Source organism: Typopeltis vanoorti, chromosome 11 (genome assembly GCF_054136105.1).
Source record: "Typopeltis vanoorti isolate ZY-2024b chromosome 11, IOZ_Tvanoo_1.0, whole genome shotgun sequence".
Classification (NCBI taxonomy): Eukaryota; Metazoa; Arthropoda; class Arachnida; order Uropygi; family Thelyphonidae; genus Typopeltis; species Typopeltis vanoorti.
The window spans coordinates 19,526,427-19,548,434 of record NC_143559.1 but is presented as its reverse complement, the minus strand read 5'-3'; the positions used below and the strand labels follow the sequence as shown (position 1 = coordinate 19,548,434).

Sequence of the window (22,008 nt, the reverse complement as noted above, 5' to 3'; positions counted from 1 at the left end):
AGAGGTCACAGGGTACTAAATCAGGTGAATACAGTGAGTGATCCAACACAAACTTGGTTTTTGCTCAAAAACTGTCTCACAATGTTCGAACGATGAGATGGTGCATTATCGTGCAAAAGTGACCAGCTGCCTGCATCACGATATTCATGCCGTACGCAACGAATTCTCACTATCAATCGCTTCAAAACTTCAAGATAAAACTCACCACTGACCGTTTGGCCAGGCGGAACGAATTCTTTGTGGATAATGCTCTTGGAATCATAGAAACAAATCAGCATTGTCTTCACTTTTGACTTCTCCAAGCAACTTTTTTTCAGATTCCCCTCTTCTGGTGGTCTCCACTCAGCACTCTGGCGCTTTGTTTCAGGCTCATACTCAAAACACCACATTTCGTCACCAGTAATGATCATTTCAAGGAGGTTTGAGTCCTTACGAGCAGTTTTAATGAGATCCTTTTCGATACATTTTTTAGTCATCGGTCAACTTGTGGGGAACAAATCGTGAATTCAATTTATGAAGGCCAAAATTCTCGGTCAATCTCACATTTTCTTTGATGAAATCAAGCAGTCTTTGGATGTTAACTTCGCTCAGTCCAGTTTCTGGATGGCCTGGCTTTTCGTCAACCTCAAGAGTCTCACGACCACTTCGAAATCGCTTAAACCACTCGTAAACTTGAGTACGGGATAAGCATTCATCACCGTATGCTTTTTCAAGCATTTGATGCGTTTCAGTAAAACTTTTACCAAATTTAACACAAAAGTCAATTACAGCTCTCTGTTTAAAACTCATTTTCCGATCATTTGTCAAAACGCACTGTCACTCTTGGCACTATAACTCGGCTTCTAATGAAACAAATGTCATAAACAGTTGGCACAACACTAATGAAGGTTTCGACAACAAAAATATACGACAGATGGTGCCACTAGTTTCTTCTATTTTTGAAAAGTTCGGTTTCTTTTTGGACAGCAGGTATATCTATCTATCTACAGAATTTCTCTGTAGTATACATTACAGTGAACTCACTCAGTATAACAAATTACTTGAAAAGTCCCAGCCAAAGTTCTATACAATGAATGCTGTGCAACTATTACTGAAAATGAGTTAAACGAGTAAGTAAGCAATATAAAATTAGAGCTAATAGCATATGCAAGAAATGAGTTCAAGTATGTATTTTGGATAATTTCAGTAGTTCTTTAATAGTCATAGATTCTTTACAACAGTATTAAAAAACAAAAATATATATAAAAATACACAGTCATATTAAGAATTAATATCAAAATTTTTCTGATTATATTCAACTTTTGCTCTAGTGAATGCACTGGGACAAATAATATATTACCAAAGTAGAAGGCCTACTATAGAGAATATATTTTTTTTAGAAGAGCATTAATATTATGGAATTCTGGCCAAAACCTTTGAGCAGTTTGTCAGTGAATGAATCTATTACAGCAACACTTGAAATAGTGAGGATCAGCAATTTCAGTTTTCATTGACCATCTCATAATTATCTTTTTAATATACACCAAAGTGAATAAACTGGTTACCTTAATATTTCTGATTGCATTTAGGAAGTCAATAGCATACTGGTTATGTTCTTCAATTCCAGTTCCTATAGTGAGAATATTTGGATCAAATATAATATCAGCTGGATTAAATCCACCTTCTGATATTAATAAATGGTATGAACGACTGCAAATTTCAATTTTTCTCTTTTCATCAGCAGCCTAAAAACATAAAACCATTAAGAAAGTAGTATCATAAAATAAACTATAAAATATTAACTCTAACTAATCTTTATATCTTTGTACGCGTGGATAGGCTTATGTGTTCATCAGACATGTTGTAATAGATTTCACAGTATGATATGAACACAGATGGATAAGAAAATAACTATTTATTAACTTAAGGACAAATGCACTCCTTTATCACATCCAGGAGTCTATGAAGTGCCCTGTTCTTGCCATCAAGCCTACTACAGACAGACAGGAAGAACTGTGGACATCCACCTCAGTGAACACAAAAAATTATATCAGACACTTGCACTATGACAAGTCGGGTCTGGCAGACCATGCTTTGGATACCCCCTGCACATAAGATCAATTGGAAAGAAACAAAAGTAATGCACAGAAGCTTCTACAAGTCAGAGAGGTTGTTTCTGGAATCAACAGAAGCCTTAAAACATACTACAAACCTTAACAAGTATGGCTGTATAAATCTTTTATACTGTATAAATGTTTCTCCAAAAAACATACCACTAATGAACACTTTTTTTTAATTTGAAAGACAAAGGCTTGGGTACAGTTCCTTCTAAAATTTGCAATGGAATTTGCTTTGAAAAGTGAGGATAGATGTTTTTTTGTTGTTGTTGTTTTCAAAGCAAACCACATTCATCTAACCTCACTTTTCCTGATTGAAAATCTCCTTAAAGTCCTTAAAATGTCACATGTAACAACAACAACATTCTTATCACCATCAAGGCAGATAAAGGAAAGGCTTTTATAATACAGGACAGTATATACAGGAATATTTCCTTAATCTTCTTGACTCATCTACTTACAAGCCCTTCGTTTCTATTACTGATATCAATCAGATTAATAAACTCAAAAATCTTATTGATAACATTTCTAGTTGGGATGATTATTTCAATATAAATCTCATCATCATCAAATTCTTGACATGTACCCTAAAGGGGTGTACAGGATATATCATATCCTGTACATGAAAAATTTACATCATTACTGACTTCCTATTTACAATTTTCCTACAAATCAGTCTGTTACATGTCTAGATTCCAACATTATGAGATCTTATATTCCTGTATTCTAAGGGTATCAAACCACCTATATCATGGGTGGATTGATACATACCATACCACCTGAGATTAGCTCTACTAACACATTCCTGGATGGTAACAATGAAAGGTTCTTTCCTAATATCCTCATTTTTAATATGATATTGCTATTGATGCCATCTGTTCATGCCCTAATCTTTCTCAGGACTCTTATATCTGTAGTCTCTAGTCTTTGTCAAGTGTTTTACTTCTAACCCAGCTCTCAGATCCATAAGTTAAAACTGATTTGAACACTGTCTTGAATACAACTAATTTAGTGTTTTGACTAATTTATTATTATTATTATTACTACGGGCTACTCCAGGAGTCCTTAGACTCATCGAGGGAGGCCCTAAACATCATGTTCACACAACTGTTCAACATTCTCACAGTATCTATCATACCTTGCCTTGAACTTGCTCACTGTCATAGCACCCACAACAGACTCTGGCAGCTTATTCCACTCATTTGCCACTCTAAAAGTAAAGAACCCAGCTCTAACACCCCTGCTAACCACGCTCTTGCCCAGCTTCCATGGGTGTCCCCTAGTTCTCCCACCACCAGTCCTGATCTCAAAAATATCATCTGAATTAATCCTATAGAATCCTTTTAGCAATTTGAATGTCTCAATCATATCTCCCCTCTTCCGCCTATCAACTAGTTTCTGCAACCCACAAATCTTCAACCTGTTCTCATATGGTTCATTCCATAGACCTGCTATCATCTTAGTCACTCGCCTCTGGATCCTCTCCACCTCCTCCCCATCAAGAAGGAACCGAGGTGACCAATGGGCACAGTAGTCAAGATGAGGTCTTATCAGGGCTCGGTACAGAGGTACAATAACTTGCTTGTCTCTGCTCGTCAAGGTATTTTTTAACAACCAAGTGAGTTGATGAGCTGATTTAGCTACTTTCGCAATGTGCCCCCTAAACTTCATCTCCCTATCCACCAACACTCCCATGTCCCTGGCCTCATCAATCTCTTGGAGTACAGTTCCACCAATGTGGTATACTGCTGCTAATCTTTTCACTCCGAAATGAATAACCTTACATTTTGTCACATTAAATTGCCATCCATTCTCCTTAGTCCAGAACTCCAATCTATCTAAGTCATCTTGCAAGACTTTGACATCTTCTGCGTTCACTATCGCCCTACCCAACTTTGCATCATCAGCGAACAAATGAACTGTCCCACTTAGACCCTACCCTATATCGTTAATGAACAGATTAAACAGCAGTGGTCCAAGAACAGAACCCTGTGGCACACCACTAGTCACAGGCCGTCTTTTGGACTCTACTCCTGAATAAACTACTCTTTGATATCTCTCCATCAACCACCCAGCTATCCATCTCACCAACCCTATATCCATTCCCATATATTGTAGTTTACGGATTAGAATTCTATGTGGTATCCTGTCAAATGCCTTTGCCAGGTCTAGCAGTATCACTGTAAACCCATTTCCCTTATCCAGTTCAGCCGTCACCTTGTTATAAAACTTGAGCAAGTTACTGAGGCATGATCTACCCTTCACAAAGCCATGCTGTCCTCTGTACAGTATCTCATTTTCATCAATCCATTCCTGTATTTTTCCCTTGACTACTTTCTCCAAGACCTTGACAACGACTCCTGATATGCTGATCGGTCGGTAATTTGCAATCATAGTCTTGGATCCTCCTTTATGCTGTGAAACTATTTTCCCCTCTTTCCACGCCTTCGGGACTAAGCCAGACCCGAGACTCAGATTAAACAACATGGTCAAGGGCACTGATAATTCATTAGCCGCTTCATGCAAGACCCGTGCCGGTATACCATCCAATCTCACAGATGTATTCACATTAAGGTTCTGTAATAGACTATTCACCTCCACTTCATTCATCACAATTCCCGTATAAACTAATGGTTCCTTCATTTTTTCAACGTCACCACCTGGATGATATACTTTTGCAAAGTGCGCGCTCAGTAACTCCACTATATCGACTGGTTCAGTGAACTCTTTACCATCGTCATTCCTTAAAATCATTTTGCCATGTACAGTTTTTTTCTTGCTTGCAGCATATTGAAAGAACTGTTTGGGATTCTCTTTTGCTTGCATAGCTAGTTTCCTTTCATAATCGGCTTTTGCTGTTTTTACCACACTCGTTACCCTTCTGGCCTGCACTTTATAGCGTTCGTGTGCCTGCAGGTCACCCCTTTCTTTAAATTCCCTCCATAGTTGTTTCTTTTTTTGCAGCTCAAGCTTAATGGTGTTATTCATCCATTTAACCCCTCCTTGTTTCACTATTCGGACCTTAGGTATACAATCAGCAATAACCTCCTGTAAATGCTCTTTGACCACTTCCCATGCTCTATCGACATCCAGCCCTTGCAGTTGTACATGCCATGGCACTGATCCAAGCAATCTTCTAAGCTTGTCATACTTGCCAGCACGGTAATTCCACATATACCCTGTCTTAATCACAAATTGCACACCTTTAGCCACCTCCCAGGTCAAGTCCTTATGATCACTCTCACCAATAGGTGGCAACATGGTCATATTCATTACAGTCAAATTCTCAGATACTATTACCAGGTCAAGCACTCTCACACCCCTAGTATTTTCAATTACATGCTGTTTCAGATAGTGATCCCTTAATAATTGAATAAAATCCATTTCCTTCCTCACATGTGTCCTCTCCTCCTTCCAATCAATGTTACCACAGTTGAAATCCCCCATAATAATTACCCTCCTTCCACTCATTTCATCAATTTGTTTATGCATACCATCTCCACCATCTATTCCATCACCTGGTCTATAGCAGCACCCAACTGTATATTTTATTCTGCCAGTGTCAATCACACACCAAATAGCCTCAAATGAGCTCCTTTCACTATCCTACAATACTTCAATTCTCCTTGGCTGCAGTTCATCAGCTATCATCAATAACACCCCTCCCCCAATTTTATTCTCTCTGTCCCTCCTAAACATACTATAACCTATACATTCTATCCCCTAACTATATCATCTTCCGTCAGCCATGTTTCACTAATGCCAATAACCTGTGGCCAGGAAGAGCCAATCAAGGCCAAAAATTCTTCCTTCTTGTTCCTAATACTCCTGGCATTAGTATACATGAATTGCAGTGATCCCTTTGTCCCACCCCTATCTTGATGCGTTATTCTAAATGTCCCATTCCCATTTTTTGTCCTTAGTGCTGGCTCAAGTACATTATATACATTTTTACACTCAACTGTCTCACTGATGTCTGGATATCCACTTCCTCCCCTCCTTGGTAGTTCTAGTTTCCCTGGTTCTGCACATCCATTTTCACTTCATTCAGCAACACTTTTTTCCAGTCTCCGCACACCAAGTCCATTCAAATGCAGGCCATCCATCTTGTATAAGTCTTTCAACTGACTTCCTACCATACCAGCTTTGTTGATTCTGTTGTCTACTTCCATATTTAATTTCCCATCTTCACTAAAAATCGTGTCTAAGTAGTTCAAATGTTTTTTTTGTTCTATAGGTTCTCCATTCACAATGCAGTTGATATTGTCAATGTTTCAGCCTATTTTCATTGTCTTTGTCTTGTTATTGCTGACCTTCATATCATATCTATTACTACAGTTATTCAATTTAGTCAGGGAATCTTGCAGACTTGTAGTGGATTTATTTAGAAGTATAACATCATCCACATAAAGCAAAGAGTTGACATTTACATCTCCAATTTTGATATCAGGTTGAATACCACTTTCGTTCATAATGTCATCCATATAGATAATGAATAACAGAGTGGATAATGTACACTGGTGCCTCGCAATTCGACAGTCTCACAATTCGACAGTTGAATTTCGCAGAAGCGCATGCATGTGCATGGAATTGTGTGATGTCATTTGTTATTTGTCATTTCTTTTGGGCTGTGTTAACGTTTGCTCATGTTGTTTGTGCTAATTTTCAATTCTGCATCTTTCAGAAAGTAAAAATTTTGTGCATCCGCAGTTATTTTTATTTTTTTGAGTGAAATTTAAGAATGGGTCCAAAGAGAAGTGAACAGAGGAATAATTCAGGAAAGAAGCACACTTGGTTGAGCATAGAGAAGAAGAAAGAAATTGTAGATAATGTGCAGAAAGGTAGAACAATTACAGATGTAGCTCAAGAGTTTGGCATTCCTAGGTCAACTGTGGCAACTTTTTGACAACAGAGAGAGAAGAATATGAGTGCTAGGGTGTCTGCTGGTGCAATGAAGATTTCTGACAAGAACAGATCTTCAATCAATGAAGAGATGGAAAAGCTGCCTATCACCTGGATTAGAGAAAAACAGATGAAAGGAGATTCAGTAATTCAGGCAATGATCTGTGAGAAGGCTCGGTTAATTTTTCAAGAATTGCAGAAGAAAACTCCATGATGTACTCTCACCAAACTGAGGAATTCAAAGCAAGTCGAGGCTGGTTTCACAGATTCCAAGGTAGAACAGGCATCCATAGTGTTCTCAGACAGTGGGAAGTTGTTAGTGCAGATAGTTAGTGCAATGATCTGTGAGAAGGCTAGGTTAATTTTTCAAGAATTGCAGAATAAAACTCCATGATGTACTCTCACCAAACTGAGGAATTCAAAGCAAGTCGAGGCTGGTTTCAGAGATTCCAAGGTAGAACAGGCATCCATAGTGTTCTCAGACAGTGGGAAGTTGTTAGTGTAGATAAAGAGGCTGCAGAAAAGTTTGTGAAAAAATTTGAAGATTTAATCAGGAAGGAAGGCCACCTGCTACAGCAAAATTTTAACAGGGATGAAACTGGGTTATTTTGGAAGCACTTGCCAAATCGAACTTACATTAGGCAAGATGAAGTGAGGCTGCCAGGACATAAGCCTAGGAAAGATAGGCTTAGCTTGTTATTGGCAGCAAATGCAAGTGGAGACTTTAAACAGAAGCCACTTCTGGTCTACCATTCAGAAAATCCTCGGTGCTTTGGGAAGAAAATCATTAAATCCAAACTGCCAGTGATGTGGAAATCCAATGCGAAAGCCTAGGTAGACCAGCAAGTTTTCAAAGATTGGATTTTTGAGGTGTTTGCCTCGAGCATGAAGAAGTTCCTCACTGACAACAATTTGCCTTTGAAAGCACTGCTGATCATTGACAATGCTAGTGCCCACCTTCAAGACTTAGAGGACATTCTTGAAATTTATTTTGACTTCATCCACGACAAACACGACATCACTGATCCAACCTATGGATCAAGAAGTGATTGCGTGTTTTAAAAAACTTTACACCAAGGCTTTGTTCTCATGGCTTTTCGATGTGACTCACTCTTCTGACAAGCAAGACACTAAAGGACTTCTGGAAGACCGAGTTCAACATTCTCCATGCCATTTCCATTATTAAAAGTGCCTGGGATAGAGTGACACAGAGAACCATTTTGTGCATCGTGGAAGAAACTCGTTACTAATTTTTCTCAGGATGACAACAGTGTAGACCAAGCAGCTGGAGAATCAGAAAGCAGCTGCAGCCATGTGAGAGATCATTTCAACAGCGGAGAATCTCGACATAGAATAGGTTGATGAGGCTGATGTAGTTTAAGAGCAGCTTGTGGAGGATCACGATGACGAACTGACTGTGGAAGAACTCAGAGCACTCAGCGAACAGCAAACAAAGGAGAGAGAAAAAGAGGAATTTCACCTGAAGAAGAGGATGACAGGGAAAAAGGGCCAATGCCAACAGCTGCCATTAAAGAAGTTTTATTCCATTGCGAGAGGGTGCAGTCTGTTTGTTTGGAATGGCACCCCAACACTGCTGATGTGAGTAGAATGACAGACTTGTTCAACAACAGCATCATTCATCACTTCAAAACCATCTTGAAAAAGAGAGAGAGAGAGAGAGAGAGAGACAGTCCACCCTTGATCAGTTCCTCATCCCTGTTCAAGCAAAGAGGAGATGAAAAGAAGTAGAACAGGATACAAAAGACTCCCTTTCAACATCTAAGGCTCAAGATTGTATGTATTGTGTATACAATAGTGTATTTTGTAATTTAGTGTGTTATACAATAGTAAAATATGTAAAGTAAATAATGTGGTGAATTTCCCTCCCACTCCCCCGTTAGGGGGTCCGACAATGAATTAATCTATTTTCCATAGACTTATATGGGAAATATTGTCCCGCAATTTGACATTTTTGCAAATCAACATTAGTTCTTCAACGAATTAGTGTCGAATTGTGAGGCACCATGGTATATCCTTGTGACACCAGATTTAACATTAAACCAACTTCTTGTACTTCCTTCAATTCTAACTGCTGCTGACTTACAACTCAAATAAAGACTAAGTATTGCTTGATATAATGCCCCACTGACACCATACGACTATAGCATTTTCAATAGCTTCTCTTTTGGAACCTTATCATATGCCTTTTATAGATCTACAAAACTTAAATACAGATATTTGTTATATTCCCATGATTTCTCAACCATTTGTAGTAAAGTGAAGAGATGATCCTGACAGTCTCTATTTGGCCTGAATCCAGCTTGTTCTTCACCAAGCTTCCCTTACACAATCCTTCTCAACTTTTCTCAAGTATACTTGCATATATCTTACCAGGAATACTCAGTATGGGAAATACCTCTGTAATTCTCACATTCGGTTTTATTTTCCTTTTTATATATGGATACGATGAGAGCTGTACTCCAATCATCTGGAATTCGTCCCTCTGTCCATGCCTTCTGAACTATGCAATGCAGCCACTGTAAGATTTTTATACCTCCATACTTTAGCATTTTTGGTCAAATATCATCTACTCCAGCTGCCTTTCCATATTTCAGGCTTTTGATGGCTTTTTCTACTTCAAGTAGGATGTTAGATCCTGAATGAGGACCTTTTTATCAAAAGGGTCGTTCAGTCAAGATTTAACAAGAAACAAAATTTTGAACTAGAAATACTTGTACTTTTAGTCAAAAGGGCAAGAGGAAAACATGTTAGAATTACCCTAGAAAGAAGTAAAGTAGAAGTGAAATTTATATGTTTAAGTAAAATTGTATTGTTAAAAAAATGTTGGTATTTTAAATATGCTCTGTGTAAGAATGTATGTCTAAGTGTGAACAAAGGTGCAAAGGTTGCTAGCTAGTTGCCTACGATGATGTAACGCCCAAAGCGAAAGCATTCATGGAAGGCGAGCTGAACTTGTGTTCTGCGAAAAGAGCGCTCTTCAAGGAGCAGAAGTGTGACACAACCACGTAAGGGCAAATAGGAGAGCGCAATGAGAGATCCTCCGATACAACAAGGGGGCGCTATGAAGGGCAATAAAAGGAGTTCACTCAAGTTTGAACCCCCCGTTTTTTCCTGTTCTGGTTTTTCTCGTGTGGACCAGCAGTGCTGACCAATCGACGGCGCTGGACGGCAATCTCCTTCCCAGTTGCTAACTGAAGGAGTCGGGCATGCTATACGTGATATGATGGCATCCACCAACTCAGGCCATCGGTAAGAGTTTACCGATGTGAGAAAGTGAAAAGTTCCCCCCTGAAGGATGGCAGAGCTGATGACGATGACCTGCTAGATGAGCGTTAGTCTGGCAAAAGCAAGGAATGGCCATTTGTGTCGAGCAGAGTAAACTCCACGTGAACACGACTAGATAAAGCAGAAAGACATCTGACTACAAAGGATGGACGAAAGGAGCATGATGAGCTCTCAAGACGGTGGTAATGTACAGAAATTTTCTTATTCGTGTAACAATTAGCATTGGAGAAAAGAGAGAAGAACAGATTTCTAATTGAAAGGAAAGAGAACTTTAAGTGACTTTGTGCTCAGTAACTTGTTAACTGTATTAAACAAATAGTCTGAGAGCCTGGGAGTATGCTACACTCAGTAAAATGTGAATGGAATTTTGTTAGCAAACTTTGTTAAGATATTGAACTAATGTTTTATGATCTGTGTGTATCTTTTAACCTAGAGATGTAAATAGTGTGTTTGATAATTAGAATGTTCCTTTACTGCTTAGCCAGTGAACTAGAATTCTGATATGACATACTTTGATGTGTGGAAGTCTATTTGTATGCAATTTGATATTTAATAAACATGTTTTTTCTATGTAAGACCTGAGTTTGTCTGAGCGTGAGACTGATTTTACCACTCGCAAAAGTTCGGAAATGAATAAGGGGAAATTAAGGAAAGTTTAGAAAGTTAAGGCCATGATTGCAATGTTGAAATTTCTATAGGCACTTAATACTTGAACAAGATTAGGTAATACTTTCGAACTCTGGGAAGGTTTCTTTGAGCAAGAATTCCTCTGTTCTACGACTCTGACTGGTGCAGCTAAATCAAACATTTTTTGTCAGAGTTCCGAAAGGAGAAACAGCCCCAGAGAGAGAGAGAGGTTAGAGATTTAAGCTTAGTAGGCAGAAGAGGGATAAAGATAAGGAAATAATAGAAAAAAGGTAATGACATAGCAAGGGATATGTATTCCTGATTGCATGTCTGGTCAGTGTTTTTTTTACCACTGGGCTGTAAAATTGCTAATTGTTTCAATTAGCAATTTTTAAAATTAATTACTCTATACTTCAAGGATATCTATTTATCCAGTTTTGTGTCACCTTTATCATCTCTAATACCTTTTACACCACTGTTTCCTCCATTTCTGAACTTCTTCAACAACCTACAGAATATCTTGCTACTTCTTGATATTTATTTTCGATGTTCTTACCAAAGCTTTCCATGACTTTTGATTAGCTAGTTTTACACAGTGTATAGCTTTCTTACATTTGTCTCTGTATTCTCTAAGAGCACTAGCTGACTTATTTGCCAGGAACTTTTGATATGCTTTCTTCTTTTCCTTCACTGCCTCTTTAACTTCCTGTGTTCACCATGGAGTTCTGATTTTTATATCCTTGCAGACAACCTCATCACATGCCTATCTGGCTGAATCAATCAATATTTTCTTCAGGACTTGCCACTGAATCTACAAGGTTTGGTTCCTGTGGTCGAAGTTTTAAAGCAAATAAAAGTTGAGCAGCATCTGATAGCTACTCAACTTTTGTTTGCTTTAAAACTTTCTTACATGTTCTTCTTTTCAATATGAAATTCAATTTTATCCTGCTCAAGACTAAATGGTGATCACTTCCAATTTCAAATCCTCTGTACATTCTAGTGTACTGCACCAGGGAGAAAACATCACTATCAACAATAACATAGTAAATAAGACTTTTCTTATTCCTTGCCATTTCTCTCCATGTGAATTTGTGCACATTTTTATGTTGGAACATTGTGTTAGTAATAACCAGTCCATGTCCTGATCAGAAATCCAACAGGTATTTTGCCATTATTATTAGCTTTGCTCTTTTTTCAAATTTTCCAAAAATATTTTTGTGTCTGACAATCATTTGCTACTCTGCTATTTAGATCCCCAACAAGGACCAACTTTTCATTTTTCATTGTGTCAGTTGCTTTCTCTAAAGCAGGGGTCGGCAAATACCCCTTAAGGATTAATGTGGTTATCCAAGGGGTCGATAAATGTCTAGTGGTCAAAATGGGATCAATAAACACCTAAAATGATTTTGACATTCAATGGCAACTGGCTGATTGGTTGAGCCAACGAGGGAGAAGCGCATGCTCTCCCTGAACAGAAATATGGGCAATAAATGCAAACAGTTGTTTGCATTTATTGCCCACAGTTATCAGGGTGTTGTTCAGTGATCTGATAACATAAAATTTACTGTATAATTTTATTTAAATTATAGTTCCCATAATGGCAGCCCCTGATAATAAGTATTTGCAAGAATATTTAATATTTGGATTTATACCATCAATTACCAGTGAAACAATAAAAAGGATGAAGGAATTATTATTTTTAAATTGAGAAATTTATTATTGATAACATTTATTCATTTATTTAGCATGCTGGGGATTGATGAGGGATCTAGGATTCCATGAAGGGATCGATGGTTTAAAAAGTTTGCCGACCGCTGCTCTAAAGCCTCAAAAAATTCCTCCACTTCTACCTTAGTAGAACCTTCTGTGGGACCATAGGCACAAATAAGTCTCATTATCCAGTTCCCCATTCTAATATTAGCCCACATCACTCTACTTGAGACTGCATGCCATTCAAGAAGATTAGCCTCGTATTTTATGTTGAATACTATGGCTACTCCTTCTTTTCCTTGATTGTCATTTCCTGAATATAACATTTTGTATTTATTGCCCAGAAAGATCTCACCAGTTTTTGTCTTTTTTGTTTCAGTCATCCCTATTATGTCGATCTGGTACTTATCTAATTCCTCAGCTAGCTCCATTTCTTTGCCATTCAGGCTTCTTATGTTGATAATACCGATCTTTAACTCTGGTGATGTTGAGTTGGGGTGTGTTTTCAGATTTGTTGCAGTAGCTGACTTTTCACTGTTCACTCTGGTTCCCTGGCAAAAACAACGGGGAGGGGGAGGCTTGTTTAACCACGCGACGCTCCAGTCAGCATGAAATTTTGTCATGTTGTATCATCATTTTGTATATTGGTTTAAGCCAATAAGATACAACTTGGTCAGCTAAATCCCAAATTGCCAGCCCATCTTCGTTCGTTCAGTATCCAGGTAGACACCTAACAGGGTGCACCATGAGAAGGTGAGGATTAGATTTTAGGTCAGAAGCCCTGGTCGGTTCTCTGCATTCCTTTAAAAGCTATGTGAAGGTCTCCTCTCAGTTATACAGCTTTGACCCTTAAGAACCCCAATATCACCCCAATATAAAACTCAAGACTTATATGTACATACTCCAATATTATACAGTAGTTCCAAGATTCACAAACCTGCTATTACTCTAAGAAGTATCACTGATTGTATTACTTTTCTTAGGTATATATGTCCAAGCAGTTGTTAATTTTGCTCACTACTTTTAAACAGAGGTCTGCCTTTCACATTAAGAACACTCCAACCTTTGTCTGAGCATATCTAATATTATGATCAGTTCGAATATAGTCTCTGTGTTTATCAGTATATCTTCAAAAGATACCACTGATTACTGAAACAAGACTTTCCTTCCAACTTTGTTAAACTTTTTAATTTTTGAAATACATTCTGGATAATTTAGCATTCAGAATAAACTGCCGCCTCTCTCTCAAAAACCTACTTTATGGTTATAATGATGACATCTTTGTAATTTGGAATAGTTCCTGTTCTAATTTGGAAAATTTTGCATCAAAGATAAATGCAGTTCACTCAAAGAATACAGTTTGCATTAGAAAAAAAAATAATAATAATCAATCAGCCTTTTGGTGGCTGCTGATTCTTTGTCAACCTGATGAAAAGTCTTTGCTTCTCTCTGTATATTCTGGAAGAAAACCCACAGGGACATTACATCTATGCATGTCTCACCAACATCCTCATCCGTAAAGTAGAACAATTAAAACCTTAATTACAGTATATTAAATCAACATTCTTGACTAATGTTTCAGTGAGATGCTTTATCTATCACTGTTGAATACTTTACCAACAAAGTATTCAACAATGATAGGATTCCTGCTTCTGCTCAAGAAGAAATGACTCACCTTCTGCTTTCATATGTTAAAGGAATATCAGAAATAGCATTAAAACTGTCAATCCATATCTATGTAGCATTTCATCATATCTGGAAAATTTCTACTTTTCTTCCCTCTCCTATAGAAAAGTTTTTTCCACTAAACTTCATGTGTCTACAGGATTCCTTGATCTTGGGTCTATCTTAATTTGGATAATCTGGAAAACTGCCAGTGCTTGTTATGAGGAACATAAATCATACATCAAATAAATGAGCCCAAACAATCTGGCCTTGCAAAACATACCATTTTTAGTAAGCACAGAGTTTGGGGAAAAAATTAAATTTCTACATAAGAGTAAAAATTAATTATGCACAATCTTAAAATTAGGTGTGAAGCATTATTACATCATTTGTAACATGGAATCTGAGGAACTATGCTTCTCTCAATTATGGGAGACAGTATACTTTTTCTATTGGCTAATCTTTCCTATTTTTTTTATAAGCAATTAATTTTCATCTGTTACCTTACTAAAGCTGTTATGACAGTGATAAAAATTTTCTGTTATAACAAATAATGTTTCAGTAATAACAAACTGATGCTAATCTTAGAAGAGCCATCTGTTATCAGCCTAGTCTATTATTCTACCTCTGACCAATCTCTCTAACATCTTAGCTACCACTCCAGATACACAGACTGATCTATAATTTGAAACCTGTCTTATCCTTCCTTTTGTGAAGTTTATCCTCTTTCCACTCTTTTGGGACCCTCACTAACAAACCGCTAAGTAAGTCATCTGTAAGAAATATAAAATAATGGCAATAATATGCCACCAAGCTTTATCATCATATTAACATTGAGTTCACTTCATTCTTTGTCACGCTTTTGGCATTCCCACTACACCCAAACTCTGCATGAAAACACATTTATGAGAATGAAATACACTGATAAATTGTTAATTAAATACTTCAACTGTATCCTCATCCTTGATTACCCATCTACCATTTTCAACTAATATCATCTTCCTATAATCATTCTTTCTTTGACTGGTCATATATCGAAATAACTCTCTGGATTTTTCTTCAGTTTCAGCAATTAGCTAATTGCTGTCTACATTTTTGCTTTCCTTACCAACTGAGTCACCTTTCTAGCTGTTGTTTATACTACTGATATTCAGATTGCTGCCTCGCCCCTTATACTGTCTCAATAATGAATTCTAGATTATACACTTCATCTCATCACCCATCAATTTTATGCCTACCCTATGTAATCTCCTAACTTTTGGAATGCATTAAGACAATGTTGTTACTTAACCACTACCAAAAAAGCATTGGTTTAATAACCTAATTCTTCATTCAATGCTACTTGATCCACATTGTCTTCTGAGCTTTCCACAACAGCCTGCTTTTATTTAATTATAACAAAAATTTACAATGTCCCATGTGGTTTGGCTGTGAGTTTAGAATAAGTTATGGTCCTTATGATCTCCTATTATAATATATAACATGGTTTCTATGAGATGCAAAATGAACCTGCATATTACAACAAGCAAATAAACCTCCCAATATTATAAGCCCAGAGATCCAAGATAGTAGAGGGATAGGGATATTAATTACTAGAGAATTAACTGAAAGTATCTTTAAGAGTTTTCCTTCCTTCTAGTGAGTTTCCAATAAAGATTGAAACTCAACTAAGGCAACCTGGCTGGCAGAGTGATTAAGCATATCTGCTCTGAGTATGAGTTCAAATTTTACCATGGGCATGGATGTGATTATTTTTATGTAATAGATGAATTTCATTGCCCAGTCCACTGCTTCAGTCCACTGCTTATTGAAGGCTTTAAGTGGCTTTAAAAAGTCCCACATTTTGGTTCTTGAGAGCAGTTTCAAGACCAGGTAATAAATTACAAAAAACAAAAAAATTAATAAAAATAGAAAAAAATAGAAAAAAATCCTTAGTCCATCTATGGTATTAATGTATTACATATAGGTTCATGAATGGGAGTCACATAAAAAATATAATTAAAAAATTTTTTCAAATGCACTAGAAGAGAAAACATAGCTTTTTTAGAGAATGTTTTTTTTTTCTAGTATCAAAAAAGAACTGTCATGAATATAATATACAAACTCTGAGCTACATATACTTGGACATAATATGACTAGAAACAATACAATAATTTACTCTATACTGTAATTATGCTAACATCTCACCTGCCCAATCTCATCAAAGGCCATTATTACAACCGCAGCTCCATACTGTTTTATAATTTTAGCTTTCTGCAGAAAGTTTTCTTCACCCTCTTTAAGACTGATTGAATTCACTATACATTTTCCTTGAGTGCATTTCAGTCCAGCTTCAATAACACTGAAGTTAGAAGAATCTATACAAACAGGCACCTTTTAAAGAATCAAACCAAGTTATTATTATCTATTTTAACAGATTAACAGATAAATAAATAAATAAATTCTGAATGACTACTGTTTCAATTTTTCATAAAAATCACATTCACATAAGATTATAAATCTACAACACCTACATCACTACTTTCAAGCCATATGGCCTTCAATAAGTAAAATGGAAATTTCAAAGTCGCCAATGAAAATCACCATTTGATATGAGTCCACATTTGTTGATAAATAACAAAAGCAGCTGAAAATTAGTTGTAAAACTAACTTAGTTTGACATAGCTTGCTGATCAAAAGGTAGGAAGATGATTCAAATCCTTTGCTAAATGCATGACAAAACTAGCTGAAGGCAATGTTAGATGAAGTAAAAATAAAAGGGATGATTAATGAAATAGGGGAGGAAGCAATCAAGCATGTGTCTTCCAACCCATGAGACAAATGAATGAATGAACAAAAGATTGTGCAGGAATGACTATGTGGAACTAGCTAGCACTGAGATAGATAAGTATGAGTGTAATAAAGATTGTGAGGAGCTGGGTGCAGTTTCCCAGGTTTTGAATCTGAATCGGTAACATATGTAAGGATAACTGTGGGTCCAAGGGAATGTTAAAATGCATGAATGTCCAAAGTATTAGAAATAAAGGAGAGGAGTTTTTAGCATTAGTAAGCTCAACTTGGCCAAAAGTTATTGGCATCAGCAAGACCTGGTTGTCAGAAAACAATCTAGTTACAGGAATAGAATGTAATGGATATTGTATTTTCAGAGAAAATAGAAGAAATAGGGCAGGAGGAGGGGTATTATTAATGATAACTGAAGAACTTCAACCAACAAAATAGAAGTCAAGGAAGATCATAGATCTGATGGAAATGGTTCATTTGAGGCTGTCTGGTGTGAGATAGAGAGTAATAGGACAAAATATATTGTTGGTTGCAGCTATAGATGTGGGGTCCAGAAGAAGATGTGGACGACATCAGCAGATTAGCACAATGAGTACAGGCCAAGCAATTATCATGAGAGATTTCGAGTATAGATTTAGATTGGAAAGAGGAAAGGTCACATGGTAAAATGGAAATGGAATTTATAAAGTTACTAAGGGTAATTACCAGAAATAGCATGTGATGGAAGTTGAATGGATATTGCCTTCTTAAAGTTAACTTTACTGTTATTTGGATTGGCCTTGGTAACGTATTGTTTTCTTTTGTTACTAACTGGAGTAATGGTTAATGGAAAGATGACTGAGAGCTTTCCTATTTCCACTAGAGTTCTTCAGCCAAACTCATTGATGTTGTAACACATTTTAGGAATGTTAGCCAAGTGGGTAATATTTATTATCCTACTAGTTTCACCGATTTTTGTTATCGGCATCTTCAGGGATACAATTGGTAAGCGATATGAAGGTAACAGACTAGGTTTTAACTGACAGTTCTAATTCATACAAAATTAGTACAGTGCGAGACAATGCGCATGTCTTGGGAACATGATTTATTTGTTATGAGACATAATGTAATTGGTGTGAAAGTTCTTTTCTTTGATGTTTAGTGATCTAATTAAAGTTTTCCAAATTTCCAGTAGGATTAGACCTTGATTCTTATTTAGGTTTCCTGTTGAACGGGCGACCATAGCAGCCTCCTTGAAGGTTCTGGAATGGTAGTTCTCTTCTATATAGGGCATATGACTATTGTCCCACTCAATAAGATGGTTGGTAGAGGCAAAGTGGGAAGAAAGGCTTGAGATATCTTATCTGTTGTTTCTAACATAGCCTATGTACTCCTTCTATCTCGCTTCGAAGCTTCTAGATGTCTGACCAATGTAATTAACACCACATGAACAAGGTATATTATATACTCCAGAGTACTTGTAGAATGAATGAGGGTCTTTTGGTGATCTTAAAAATTTCCGAATAGTACTGACCGGCTTGATTGCTACTTTAATATTGTGTGGTTTTAAGAAGGATAGCCAATTTTTTGGAAATGCTGCTGACAAATGGAATAGTTATAGCATTGATGTATTGGGTGTCATCATGTTGTCTTTGTGGTATATCCAAAAAGAGAATTTTGTTGCAGAGTCTTTTAGGATAACCATTTAAGGATAGCTCTCCGGATATTGTAGTTAATTCTTCTTGTAAGTCATCTTGGTCAGTGGTGTACTGTATAGCTCTTTTCTTAAGCATATGGGTAATGCTAGGTTTCTGGGATATATGATGTGACGAGTTGAAATGGAGGTAACGTCCAGTATTCGTAAGTTTTCTATACACAGAGAGGTTGATGCTGTTATTGGTTTGTTTCTTTATTAGGATGTCTAGGAATGGAAGTTTTTCATATTTTTTAATTTCTAATGTGAATTTGATGTATGTGGAAACTATTGATTTGTTTGAGATAATCCATTAGTTCTTCTTTCTTATGATTCCAAATGATAAAGATGTCATCTACATATGAAATATGAAAAACTTCCATTCCTAGACATCCTAATAAAGAAACAAACCAATAACAGTATCAACCTGTCTGTGTATAGAAAACCTACGAATACTGGACGTTACCTCCATAGGGGGCCAACTATGGCTAATCTGGTAAGTTGTTTGTAGACGGCTTTTTGCCAAACGAAATAGTTCGAAGTTAAACAATGATTGAACAACGTAGTGATGTTTCTTGGGAACAAGTTGTCTAAGATGTTGATAACTTCCAGAACTGGGATGTTTGTAAACAGAGATGTGACGTCAAGGCTTGCTAGTATATCATCTTGAGAGATAGGAATGTTTTTTAATTTTTCAATAAAATGTTGTGAGTTTTTGATATAAGTATTCGAGTTCTGAATGTGTTGTTGTAAAATCTTGGCTAGATATTTAGACAGTTGGTAAGTTAGAGAATAGATTCCATCAACTATTAGACGTAATGGTGTACCTTTTATATGTATTTTAGGAACGCCATACAATCTTAGAGTCAACGGGTGCATGGATTTTAGCTTTCTTATTAAGTCTAAAGGCCAGTTTGTCATTCCACGTAATAGTTCATTGGTGTCATTATGGTTTTTTTGCATAGGATCTGTACTGAGAACGTCACAGACAGACGTGTCTGATAATAGATTGTTAATTTTCTCTTCATAATCTTTTGTATTCAAGATAACAGTATTATTACCTTTGTCAGCTTTAAGTATGATGATGTCTTTATTATTCTTTAATTTGAGTAGTGTTCTTCTTTCCATTTGGTTAGAGTTGGTGTTAGGAGATCTTGACGGAACAGAGAGGATTATGCTGCTTTTTAATCATAAGTCATTAGCTGTTGGATATGGTAGCAATGAGATGGCATTTTCTAAGTTGCAGACGAACTCTATTTTAGGAATAGCAGTGGGTTTTAAGGCGAAATTGAATCCTTTTTTGAAAATTGAGATGTCAGGTTTTGTTAAAATGTGTTTAGATAGGTTCATTATCACTTTTTTATCTGGTAGAGACAGTTTAGAGTTAATGTAATTATCATATAGCAAGCTGAATTTATCAATTTGCATCTTTTTCCTATAACTGAAGGTTTTGGCATAACTGTTGTTAATCATATTATCTAAAAGTTGCCAGTATCTACGTCAAGGTTATTAGAAATGTCTGTGAACAAATCATAGCATTGAGAGTCTATTTGGTTGAAGAAGGCTCTCGTATGGCTAATTCTTCCCCCAGAGAAGGGCGAATCAAGTTTAGGAATGGAAGTTTTTCTAGGAATGGAAGTTTTTCATCTTTTTCAATTTCAAATGTGAATTTGATGTATGGTGGAAACTATTGATTTGGTTGAGATAATCCATTAGTTCTTCTTTCTTATGATTCCAAATGATAAAGATGTCATCTACATATGAAATATGAAAAACTTCCATTCCTAGACATCCTAATAAAGAAACAAACCAATAACAGTATCAACCTGTCTGTGTATAGAAAACTTACGAATACTGGACGTTACCTCCATTTCAACTCGTCACATCATATATCCCAGAAACTTAGCATTATCCATATGCTTAAGAAAAGAGCTGTAGTACACCACAGACCAAGATGACTTACAAGAAGAATTAACTACAATATCCAGAGAGCTATCCTTAAATGGTTAACCTAAAAGCCTCTGCAAAGATTCTCTTTTTAGATATACCACAAAGACAACATGATGACACCCAATATATCAGTACTATAACTATTCAATTTGGCAGCAGCATTTCCAAAAAATTGGCAATCCTTCTAAAACCACACAATATTAGAGTAGCATTCAAGCTGGTCAATACTATTCGGAAATTTTTAAGATCACTGAAAGACCCTCATCCATCTATAAGTACTCTGGAGTACATAATATACCTTGTTCATGTGGTGTTAATTACGTTGGTCAGACATCTAGAAGCTTTGAAACGAGGCAGAAGGAGCACATAGGCTATGTTAGAGACAACAGACAAGATATCTCAGGCCTTTCTCTCCACTTTGCCTCTACCAACCATCTTATTGAGTGGGACAATAGTCATATGCCCTATATCCCTATATCGTCCCTATATGCCCTATATCCCTATATCCCATATGCCCTATATCGTCGCTTGGTGTCGCACGGATTAGATCGTCGGCTTGTCGAGAGCTCCTGGAAAGATCAGTATTATTTTGTGTTAACATTAGATATTTTACCAGAATTTTAAGTAGTATTGTTTGCTTTTTGATTCTTGGTGTGTCTGTGCAATTTTTGCATGTTTTCTGTTATTTTAATTATTATTTTTAAGAAAAGATAGCGTACACATGGCACCGATAAAGAAAAAAATGGCGGCCAGGTCGCCATGCTTGCTTAAGAGTTTTGATGTAAAAGAATTTATGCAATGTGCTGTCTGTGAGATGTATGCCTTGCGAAGAGCGGTAGGAGTCTGGTTAGAAAGTGATAGTGGAGTTAATATGTGTAGAAAGTGTAAAGAGAATGAAGACTTCAAGCGTGTTTCGTGTATCGAGACTGATATCGTTAACGGTAGTCAGAATGTAGAAAATGGCGGTGTACTAGAGAATTGCGTGGTAGTGCCAGATATGTGTGAGAGCGTCGCTGAAAGTGTAAATGAAGGTAGAAACACCGAAGGAATGGATGATTTGATCGATAATGAAAATGGTGAGATAAATGCGAGTAGCGAAATTGCCCGTTTACATGGCGCGATACACAGAGCCAAACGACAACTGGAGCGTATGCAAAAATGTGTGTTGAACGTACCGACAAATAACCGGCGGAAGTCTGTGACGGCAAAAAATAGAATGTACGTAAACGTCAATAAAATGAAGGAGCGAGTGCTGTATGGGGATTCGCTATTAAGAGGCGTAATAATTGAGAGTTTAAC

General features: G+C 36.8%; 1 protein-coding gene across 3 annotated transcripts in view; it reads right to left on the bottom strand.

The window, feature by feature from the left end:
• LOC150101351 (methionine synthase-like) overlaps positions 1–22,008 on the bottom strand; it is an 815,136-nt gene that overhangs the window by 457,369 nt on the left and 335,759 nt on the right. For all 3 annotated transcript variants that reach the window (XM_090400909.1, XM_090400910.1, XM_090400911.1), the window contains exons 16-17: positions 16,494–16,679; positions 1,545–1,724 (exon numbers count right to left, since the gene is read on the bottom strand). In XM_090400909.1, coding sequence (XP_090257035.1) covers positions 1,545–1,724; positions 16,494–16,679 — 366 coding nt within the window. The remainder of the gene's footprint in view (positions 1–1,544; positions 1,725–16,493; positions 16,680–22,008) is intronic.